This window comes from Phyllostomus discolor, chromosome 3, assembly GCF_004126475.2.
Source record: "Phyllostomus discolor isolate MPI-MPIP mPhyDis1 chromosome 3, mPhyDis1.pri.v3, whole genome shotgun sequence".
NCBI lineage: Eukaryota > Metazoa > Chordata > Mammalia > Chiroptera > Phyllostomidae > Phyllostomus > Phyllostomus discolor.
In genome coordinates this window covers 197,505,170-197,516,480 of record NC_040905.2, presented here as the reverse complement: position 1 = coordinate 197,516,480, position 11,311 = coordinate 197,505,170, and the positions used below count along the sequence as shown (strand labels likewise).

Below are 11,311 nucleotides of genomic sequence, written 5' to 3'. Positions count from 1 at the left end.
CAGGGGACCCGCTCCCAGGTGGGGACTTACCCAGCCCCGCCTGGCACCTCTTCTTCCTGGCGGCCGGTCCTTGGGAAGTCTTTGTGAATCTGAAGACAAACATAATCGGGATGAGTCAAGGAGCATGTGTTGGGAGTATTTCTCCTACATCAATGCTTTTCACATCTTAATGTGTTTCTGAATCTCCTAGGAATCCTGTAAAATCACAGATTCCTACTCAGTAGGTCTGGGGTGGGCCTGAGGTTCTTCATTTCCAGCACTCTCCAGGTGATGGCTGGGCTGCTGGGACAGTCCTGAACTCTCTGAACTCTAGAAAGGCCGAAACCAGGTTTCTGAGCGCTGTGGTGCCCCACAGGAAGAGGTGCCCCTGCCCTTGGAGGGGCTGCTTGCAAAACACCGATCATCACCTGATGCAAACCTGACTCATCGTGGCCTTTTCTCCACCCCCCACTGCCTCCTGCTGCCTCTTCCACCCCAGAGGGGTTCAACCGCTCCCCACGCCCACTCCAGGCCTTGGCTGGCCTCCACCAAGTCTCATGACTCTTCACTCACCACGTTCCAAGGTACTGCTCACATGAGGTGCTTTTCTGGCTGGCTGACCTCACCCACCAAGCATGAACTAAATTAATTCAACTCTGAAATTCCTGAGATGCCTCACTCTATCTCCTGGGTATCTCCCCAGAGAAGTTTTCCACTGTCTGCAAAGTGCTCCGTGGCCCCCGTGACCCAGAGACACGATGAGACCAAATTTGCTCACTGGACAATCAGCGACCCTCAAAAGGACGATGGTTTTATCAGTGCCTGCAGTGCCCTGGCTGAGTTCTCGCCCACTCTGCCTGCCTTCCTTTTAACGTCCAGAGTCCCTGGTTGCAGAAAACTCAGGTTTACTTACTTTTCAAGAGAATTTGCTTATTACAAAAGTAATACATGTTTATTAGTGGGAATTTAGAAAATATAGATCAGAAGAAAACGGCAACACCAGTAAGCTTGTCCCCCAGAGGCAATTGTTGCGGTATCTGCCCGATGGCCTTTCGGTCTTTGTACTGTAAATTCTGTTTTACACTGTCTGGCTCACACTGCATAGGTCATTTCTTAAACATTTTATTTATTTATTTATTTATTTATTTATTTATTTTTACAGAAAGGGGAAGGGAAGGAGAAAGAGGGGGAGAGAAACATCAACACGTGGTTGCCTCTCGTGTGCCCTGTACTGGCGACCTGGCCTGCAACCCAGGCATATGCCCTGACTGGGAATTGAACCAGCAACACTTCGGTTCACAGGCCAGCGCTCAATCCACTGAGCCACACCAGCCAGGGCTACCTATGTCATTTTACAAACTTTGTTCTTTGTTTATTGATTTGAGAGAGGGAGAAAGAGAAACATCAGTGTTAAAGAGACACATTGATTGGTTACCTCCTTTACGTGCCCCAACCAAAGATCAAACCTGCAACCTAGGTATGTGCCCTGACCGGGGATTGAACACATGGCCTTTTGGTGTATGGGACTATATTCCACCCCACTGAGCCACCTAGCCAGGGCTACAAGTAGGCACTACCTTTTATACAAGTAGGCTAGTCAGTGACTAACCAAAGGGCTGGCTTCCAGCCGCCAGCGCGGAAGTCCCCTTTTGCTGGAGTTCTTTGCTAGGGAGAAAAGATGCCAGTGTTGGGGGCTGGCTGCCCTCTTTCAAGGACCTCTGCTTCTTGAAAGGTTTATCACCACTGTCTGCATCACCACTGTCTTTCAGGGACACCTCACCAAGATTCACGCGAATGCCCAGGGGGCTTCATCAAGTTTTTAGGTTAGAGAATGGTCGCCTTGCCCAAACCAAAGTCCTCAGGGTCCCTACAGACTCTCAGTGTTCCTCATCTGCAAGTCCCCTTGCAGAGGCTGCTTCTCCACCTGTACTTCCCGATTGGCCCCCAGCCCGGCCTGTCAGCTGACGGGCTGCCGACTGCTCACCAACAGTCCATGTAGAAGGATGGCACCCCGGCAGGGCTTATTTCATTACAAAGCGATTTTTTTCTTTGTCATAAACAAGTGAGTTAACACACCTTCCCTTAAGGGGTAAACGAGTGTATGTGGAATCATTTTGAACCTATACACAATGCTGATCGAGGACTTGACTCTGACCCAGAAGTCGGACGCATTGAGAACTCTGGCTCTCCATGCTTATCCTTGAACACCTCCCTCCCCTCTGACTGTTCTTGTGTTGGTTTATTTGCCCCCTTCTTCATGTTTTGTGAGAGCTCTTTGCATTTTGGTTGTAGGGGCTCAGAGTAGGGAAGTGTCTCTCTGGTCTGAGAGGCAGGCCTAGTGTGAGTCACCCCATCTTCCCGTCAAGGTGGTCAGCACATCAAGCACACCAAGGGCAAGTGCAATCAGAGAGGATGGCAGGCGACCAACCCAATCAGAACAGAGGCCTGCAAGATGAGTGGACTTCAAGGCTCTTTGAGAAAAACCAAGGGTGACTCATAGGAGGGAGATGAAACCAAAACTTTCAGGTTGTCCCCTGTGACCAAACAGTCAGTCCAAAGTCATCAGAAGGAAGAGGAAAACCTGAAACAGAGAGAGCTGGCCAGGGGCAGCCTGAAGACTCATGCAAATGAGACCCGCCCACCTCGGCCAGGAAACCGGGCCAGGAAAAGTCAGAGCACACGCTGCCAAGCTGCACTGAGGAAAGGAGAAGGCTCTGAGGGCACAGGTAAGGAGCCAGAGAGGGTCATGGAGGCCTGGGTGAGAGTGCTCTGCAGCCCCAGAGGCAGCACGGTCCCGGTGAACAACGGCCGGGGAGGCGGGGCTCCTGGAATCGGGTTTTTTGTTTTGTTTTGTTTTTTTTTAAGCTCAGTCATTCTTCTGCTGTGAAGCCTGGGGAAGTCACTTGAGCATTGGGTATCAGAACATCACACTATGTAACGAGCGCCTGCTGTGCCTGGTTGGGCAAGTTACAAACGTCATTCCTTCTTCACAGCAGCCCTGTAAAGGGGGATCGGGTAGTCTACGTCACAGAGGACCATGAAGCTCACAGAGCGTAAGCCATTATTAGTCCAAGTCCTCACAGCGAGAAAGCCTGTCTGGTTCCCAAACCTGTGCTTTCTACTCCCCAGCCTGCCTTCTTCACAGGGTGGTTTAAAGAACCGAATGGCCTTATGCAAACAGGAACACATTGTAAAAGGCTTTCCTACCGCACTTAGCCCAGCAAGGACTGGGGCTCTTTGTAAACTCCGAGGTGCTATAAAAACGCTCTCTTGAGGTTGAAAACTTTGGGGGTGGTTCTACAATTACTATTTGGCAAACTGACGTGGTCATGGACAGAGGCGATGCCTTTGGGGCCGTGTTTGGGACTTGCTGTGGCTGAGCTGTCTTGCCTTGGGGGTGAGTGGTAGGTGGGTGGTTGGGCAGAGTGTCTCCTGGAGAGGCTGGGCTCTGACGGGGCTTGAAACAGTGGACGTCTGAGGGCCCCACGGCCGATAAGGGCCGAGATGCTGAGGTAGCAGTGACCGACTCTCCTCCTTACAGTTTGGCCATGGAACTTCAGGAATGTAGGTCAGCGCTGGGGGGAACGGAGATCCTCAAGGGCAGTAGCACGGCCCTGACCAGTGTGGCTCAGTGGGTTGGGTGTCATTCCACAAAGCGAAAGTTCGTGGTTTGATTCCCCGTCAGGGCACCTGGTCAGGTTTTGGGCTCGGTCCCCATGTTGGGGCATGTACTGGAATCGGAGCATCCAACGGAGATGCTTCTCTCCCTCTCTTTTTCTTTAAAAAAATTTTTTTAAAAAAGATTTTATTTGCTTTATTTTTTAGAGAGGGGAGGGGAGAGGGAAAGAGAGGGAGGGAAACACCAATGTGTAGTTGCCTCTCGCATGCCCCCTACTAGGGACCTGGCCCGCAACCCAGGTGAGTGCCCTAGACTGGGAATCGAACTGGCAACCCTTTGATTTGCAGGCCGCATTCAACCACTGAGCCACACCAGCCAGGGCTCTCTCCCTCTTTCATCCTCCCCTCCCTTCTCTCTAAAAATAAATTAGTGAAATCTTAAAAAAAAAAGAGTAGTAGTACAAGTTTACTGTAGTAGAGCTAGAATTTTCAGGTAATATAATTTTAAAACAAACACCTATAATCTTACCCCCAGAGATAACCAGTGTTGACACTTTGGTGTTTGTTATTCCAGACATTTTTCCATTGTGCACATGTGTTGGAAGATTGGATTATATTCTAGCATGGTTTTATCACTGGTTCTTTTCACATAATGACATAACCTCAACCTATGTCCATGTTAATAGATGTTTTAGCATACCATTTTAAAAAAAATATTTTATTTATTTACTTTTAGAGAGAGGGGAAGGAAGGAAGAGAGGGAAAGAAACATTAATGTGTGAGATGCATCACTCAGTTGCCTCTCATGCACCCCCAACTGGGAGCCAGGCCTGCAACCAAGGCATGTGTCCTGACTGGGAATCAACCCGGTGACCTTTCGGTTCTCAGGCAGGTGCTCAATCCACTGAACTACACCAGCCAGGGCTCTCATATCATTTTAAAAGCTACAGAATGTCTCTTTACATGGATAGAGCAGAATTTATTTAATCAATGTCCCTCTATTGGATAACTAGGTAGTTTTCAATTCTTCACAATCAAAGCGGAGTTTTGATGGGTATTTCTGTAATCAAAGCTTTGCACAGGTCCTTCCTTGATTATTTCCAGGGGATAGATCCCCAGTGGGAGATCTGCTCAATCAAGGCTATGTACATTTTAAGGCTTTTTAATTTTTAAAAAGATTTTATAGACAGAGAGGAGGGGAGGGAGAAAGTGAGGGAGAGAAACATCCATGCAAGAGAGAAACATGGATTGGTTGCCTCTTGGACTTGGCCCGCAGCACAGACATGCGCCCTGACCTGGAATCGAACTGGCGATCTTTTTGCTTTGCAGGACGACACCCAAGCAACTGAGCCACACCGGCCTGGGCAATTTTAAGACTTTTGATAATCACTGAAGGTCTGTTTGTGACACACTCTGAAATCTGGGGGCTCTTCAAAGCTCAGTGCATAAAACTTTTTATAGCCTTGAAGTTGGCCTTGACCCTTTTTCTCTCTCAAATCCATTTGCAGTGATAATGCCAACCACCTCATACATGGTCTTTACTGCGTGCCCTCCTGTCTTAGAGCTTTACCCTACTTTTAGCTTCTTTGTCACAAGAAGACAATGAGGGACAGGGAGGTTAAGCTGTTCCGTTGGAGTCACAGCCCCAGGAAGCACTGGCTCTGGGGTCATGAGCCTTGACAGGTTCCAGAATCTTTGCAATCCAGTGTTTCTGGGGAGGTGCTTTTGATTCCATCTCCAGAGCGATCTGTCGCCTCCTCCCTTTGATCTTCTTTGCCATCGCCTGGCCTGAGTCAGGTATCACCATCCCAGCCAGGGGACCACCGCTGGAACCCCTCACTGGTCTTCCATTTCCTCTCTGTCCCTTTAGGCACGTTCTCTGCTCTGCAGTGGGGTGGGGTTTTTTAAAGAGAAACAAACAAACAAACAAACAAACAAACGAAAACCCAGAAACAGGATCAAGTCCCCCTCCCCCTACCAGCTTTCAGGACCTGCCTCTTCCTTCTCTCGCTCATCCTGAGCCACTTGCTCACCCCAGCTCCACCCGGTACACCTCAGTCACCCTGGCCTCCCCTCACTTCCTCCATTCGGCTGTTTCACACTGTAGGGCTTCTGCACATGTTATCCCCTTGACCTCGAATGTCCTTCCTCCCCTCTGCACAGTTGGGCTCTTCCCTTCCTTCAGTCTCAGCTCTCATGTCACCTCTTTGGAGAAACCTTCCTTGGTGGTCTCACCTGAAGCAGTAACCCGCCCCCCTCCCCCAGCCCATTTTCCTTTTTGTCCTTCATGCATTCATTAAAATTCTCTGTTTATTTGTTGCCCATTATTTATTAAATGTCTCTTTCCCTTGCTAGACTCAAAAGGTCATGAGGTCAAAGACCATGGCTGCCTTGTCACCACAGTTGACTCGATGCCTCGCACAGTGCCTGGGCGATGGTGAGCCCGCACCCACTCAGTGGCTGTGCGTGGAAGGGACAAACGACCCACAGAGGGCGTTCATGGGTGGGGGTCCTCGGCAAACCACCCCAGCTCCGGTCAGAGCCGTTCCACCCTCCTGCAGCTCTCCGCTTTGTCTCCCCTGTACGGAGCCGTGACAGAGGTCTAGCCATGAGTGAGGGAGGACAAGCAGGTTTTGCTTCACGTATCGGCTCAGTCAGGGCAGATGATGTCATATCGGGGGCAGCAGGGAGAGTCGCTGCACCCAGGCGATGAACTGCCCCTACACAGTTCCCGGGTTCATACCACAAGGGCCTCAGGGCCATGAGGAATCTCCTGAGAAAATGCAAACACTGGTTAGTTCATTAGACATGCGGCAGGTAACCGAATGGATGAGTGAGTGTTCTGCCTTTATGACGGCACATGGTGGTGGACTGGAAGTCCCAGCTGGGTGACCTTGGGTGACCTTGGGTGACCTTGGGTGACAGTCACTTCTTACCTACCATCTACAGAATGTGTGGTTGGGGCAGAGAAATGGTTTTTAAACTTTTTTCCCCCCAGCAGTTCAATTCTTCAATGTATTCAAATAACCAATATGAGAAAAGCTAGGTGTTTCACTGGAGCTCTCCTTCCTCTTTCCTTCCTGATTCCCCCTTTCAAGCCCCCAAGGGTCGGGATGGGCAACCTTTGGGCTGAAACATCTCTGGACTCAGTGCATGCCAGGCTGGCTGGCGGTGTCCTGGCTGCAGCTTCTCGGGCACATGAAATGATCAGCGGGGGACTGGAGAGGACTCTCTGAATCGGACAGTGGAGATTTTAGACTGGGCATATAGGTGAATTTCTGCCACTGACGTGCAGGGCAGGCAGACCCTTTGTGTGAGAAGGAGGTTTCAACCACTTTAGAAAAGAATAAGGGCCCAGGAGAGAGGAGGCCCAGCAGGCCCACTTACCCTCTCCGCAATATAGAAAAAGGCAACTGCCACCCTGCCTTTCCAGCCAGCAATCCTAGGTCTCGAAGGGACTGCCCACATACTTGGCTTCCGGGGTTGGTTGTCTGCCAAGCCCTGGGGGAACTCTGGTCCCGTAGCACCCCACCCCGCCACCACCTGGGCAGCTCTCTGGCCTTCATTGCAAACAGGTGTGCTCAAGAGGTTGCAGCCCAGGCCACCTGGTGGCTCCAGGTGCTGTGAGTGCGCTGCCATGGAGACGGGCCCCGGGGTTGGTGGCGAGAAGGCAGCCTCCCAAAGCTTCTCGGAGAGGGAGATTCAGGGAAGGGAGAGCCTGGAGCCTTGGGTCCTTCAGGGTGGTCTGCTGACCGCTCTAGGGCCAACTGAAGCCCAGGTAGGTTTTCTGAGACAAAGGGAGGGAGGAAGGACCAGGGGAGGCCAAGTGTGGGGAGGAGGCTTCGGAAGGGATCTGGGGACCTGTGTAGGGGAGCCTCCAAGCTTCCAGGTCAAGGGGAAACGCCTTGCCAGGAGCTCCCTTGCCAGGTCAACACGGCGCCCTGCACAAGGACTGGGCAGCTGGGCTCTGGATGCTTGGCTCTGTGGCCCGATGGGAGGAGGGAAAGAGGGCCTGGCACTTGTTCCCAGAGGAGGGGCAGACCGGGGAATTCACAGAGGCCATGTCTGTGCTAGTCAGGGAGTTGAGGCTGCAGGGAAGGAAGTAGCTGCCCTCTGGCACGAACCACGGGCTGTGGCTCCCCTCCCTCTGCCTGCAGTCCGAGAAGCCAAGGGCAGCCACATGGAGCGTAAGGACTATTTTCACCCATTTCCAAAACTGGGGTCCAGTCTCTCCCGGTGGCAGCTCGTTAGTAGTGGGGTGGCTCACGCCTTCACCCCAGGAGAGGGGATACTACAGGGGCACCAGCCTTACATCTACGGCCGAGGACTGGGTGATCTGGAACCAGTCACTTCACCTCATTGACTCCTGTGTTTTCGTCTGTGAAGTGTGGTTGACAATGCCTTTCGACAACCCATGGGACACTCAGCCCGGCACCCAGCACAGGCACAGAGCTTCATGGGTGTTCCTTTGCTCCCTTTCTCTTCCCGTCAGGACATCTCCTGCCAGGCCTCCCGGCATCTGGCCTGAGGATGGCTGAGCAGCAGGGCCGGGAGCCCGAGTGCCCCGTCTGCTGGAACCCCTTCAACAACACATTCCACACCCCGAAAGTGCTGGACTGCTGCCACTCCTTCTGCGTGGAATGCCTGGCCCACCTCAGCCTGGTGACTCCAGCCCAGCGCCAGCTGCTGTGCCCACTCTGTCGCCAGCCCACTGTGCTGGCCTCCGGGCAGCCTGTCACTGACTTGCCCACCGATACGGCCATGCTCACCCTGCTCCGCCTGGAGCCCCACCACATCATCTTGGAAGGTCACCAGCTCTGTCTCAAGGACCAGCCCAAGAGTCGCTACTTCCTGCGCCAGCCCCGGGTCTACACGCTGGACCTAGGTCCCCAGCTCGGGAGCCAGACTGAGGCCCCGCAGGCCACGGCCCCTACCACCACGCCCCTGCCCGTCCCCCTCTCCAGCCACTACTCTCTGAGGGAGTGTCTCCACAACCCCCAGTTCCGCATCTTTGCCTACCTGATGGCTGTCATCCTCAGCGTCACTCTGTTGCTCATCTTCTCCATCTTTTGGACCAAGCAGTTCCTTTGGAGTGTGGGGTGAGCATCCGTTCCTGACAAGGAACCAAGCCTCTCCCAGTGGCTGCTGGTTACGGGGACAGCAGAGCCGCGTGTGTGGGTGTCTTCCCGTGTAGTGTTGTTTATTTGTACAATCCACGGACCAGTTAGACCATGTGCTTGCTTCTGGGAACAGCGTCCTACTATGTGAGCACCTCTGAAAGCTGAAGGGCTGGGGAAGGGTGTGAGACCACCCCCGGGTGGGAGCCATGGGGGTCTGTGGGAGGGGGACAACTGCTGTCCCTAGAAACCTTTCCAGCCCAGAGAGCAAGCTGCACGTCTCACTGGAGCTGCTTTGAACTTGTTCACTTTTTTTTTTTTTTTTTAAACTGAGTTGTTGTTCTTGTTGGGTTGCTAAAAAATTGGGAAAATGAACTTCAATTCTGTGAGAAAATGTGTCTCCTCCTGGCAGTTTTCTCTTTATCTTGCCACCAGTCCCAGTAAAAATGGTCTGTATTTACTCATTTATTCATCTACTCAACAGGACTAGGGCAAGAGAAGGGTGGGACTATGGGGGGTGTGCCGGAGAGCCCTACCAGCAGGGAGGGTGTGCTCACTCAGGTGCTTCTGGTGCAACCTCGTGGGTATGAGGTTTATGGAGTGTTAGGAGTCTGAAAGTTTAAAGGTGGAAAGCAGGCAGGGTCAGTGGATCAAAGGAAATCTGGGATTTGGAGGAGAAGGTTTTGATTCCTCTTGGTAGGTGCAGAGGCCCTGCTGAGAAGACTGGGTGCTGGGCGGAGCTGACCACCCTCCACCAAGCACTGACATTCTCACTCAAGAGCTAAGGCAGACACCCTGGAGAGATTCAAAACCTCAGCTCCCACCGCAGGCCTGCAGGCTGGGGACCCGGGCTTTCATTTCACACGACAGCCTCCAGGAACCAGAGAAAACTGGGTGGAGTTTGGGTGCTTGGGCTGCTGCTCCTGGACCACAAGCTGCCATTTCCACAGCATCTAAAACCCCTGATTTCTGCTTCCCCAGTTTTAATATTGCCTGGTGGCCCAGGGCTCTAAAACAATCTCAAAGTGGCTAAAACACCATCACAGTTATGTTAAGATAATATTTTGAATTTTCTGGGTTTGTAAAATAAGCTTTCAGAAGCCTGGAATGGTGTTGGTGTATCTGCTCTACACGTTGTATGAATTTAATGGAATTAGCTTCTGTAAATTCTCAGGGGCCTTAATGTACAAGATATTCCAAAAGAGCCAAGACATGTATTTCACATGTAGTGAAACCAGATGGTCTTAAGATGTGAAGAAAAAGTGAAACAAAGTTCTCCATTACGAAATTGGAGTCGCCAACGTATCCCCCAGGGGACCAGCACCTGCCTCTCCCCTGGCGCCATCCAAGGGAACGACACCAAAGCGGGGACTCATGCTCCCCCCACGGCCTTCATCTCTTCACCCGTCCCTGCTCCTCCGCCTTGTGGCCCGTCAGTCAGGCAGTGAGCTCACCCTGTGCTCAGGGTCAGCAGGAACAGGGGGAGGCCTGGGAGGGGCACTTGCGTCTGCACTGCAGCCCACCGCCCCAGAGTTAAGGAAAGGTCACCCCCCTTCCGAGGTGAAACTGAGTCTGCACAAGTTCAACCACTTTGTTCAAGGGGAGCCAGCCAGGAAGTTGCAGACTTTCAGTCAAAATGGGACTTACACTCTTGAAGTGGCTTATACCCATCCAAAGAAGGAAAGACGTTGGTTTCATTACTTTCAGATAAGGAAACGTGATAGCATCTCCTATTCTCACAGTCAGTAGGTCTAACCCTGGGGCAGTGCTGTCCTCCTACAGGGCATCTGGAAACGTCCTCACTGGTACGTTTGGTGCACCAGTGACGTGGGTGGGCTGCGCTTCTGGCTCTCAGGATTCCAGAGGTCAGACACGCTCCAGACAGCTCCACACAACAAAATATCATCTCAAAATGCAAGTCATTTTCTGTTCAATACATTGTAGGCCCCTCAGAGGTAAAAGTGGTGGAAGTGTTAACTCCCTTTGGCATGAAGTCCGAGGAAGAGATGCAGTGACTTGTCAGAAGGGCAGTGTAGAAGGCGGAGCAGCTAAAAAGCTACGTATGGGCCACGCTGGCTGGACTGATCTGTCTGGCCAGTGTTGCCAACAGAGTCAATGAAACCCTATGAAATCTCTTCGTAAGACAGACCAGGGTCCACCACTTATACTGGGAAACTGTGAGCAAGTCACTTAACCTCTCTGAGCTCCGGTTCTGTCTGTAAAAGGAAGTCAGTCCTGAGACTTGGAAGATTAAACGGAGGATAAACGAGGTGTCTGAAAGCGCTCAGCACAGCATCCAGAGGACAGGAAGTCTCCTGGTTAAGTGGTGGCTAGGCGTGTCTCCTCATTATCATAAAATGCCACGCTTGGTTTATGCTCCTCAGCTAGCTGCTTTGTTACAATGACATTCCAGTGAAAAAACAGATATTCCACAAGACACTTACTTGTTTTGCCAAAGACGTAGATCAAATGCTTTCACCCAATTGCAACCTCTAAATCTCTTAGACCTCCCCCCAGCCCCCACCCAGGACAAGGTTAATGGAATAGTGAAATTTAAACCTGAGAACCTAAAAACCTTAACACACTAAATATATCCA

The 11,311-nt window shown here is 51.7% G+C and overlaps 1 protein-coding gene across 2 annotated transcripts; it reads left to right on the top strand.

Moving 5' to 3' along the window:
• The first annotated feature begins 2,259 nt into the window (after nt 1–2,259).
• On the top strand, nt 2,260–9,387 carry RNF183 (ring finger protein 183). Of its 2 annotated transcripts, none has more exons than XM_036022081.1 (2): nt 2,260–2,705; nt 8,090–9,387. In XM_036022081.1, exon 2 carries the CDS (start codon nt 8,128–8,130, stop codon nt 8,698–8,700), a length of 573 nt encoding a protein of 190 aa, XP_035877974.1. In that variant the 5' UTR covers nt 2,260–2,705; nt 8,090–8,127; the 3' UTR covers nt 8,701–9,387. The 2 variants fall into 2 exon arrangements, with proteins under 2 accessions (XP_035877974.1, XP_028387487.1); XM_028531686.2 differs by lacking the exon at nt 2,260–2,705 and adding an exon at nt 7,160–7,375.
• Nucleotides 9,388–11,311: the final 1,924 nt, after the last annotated feature.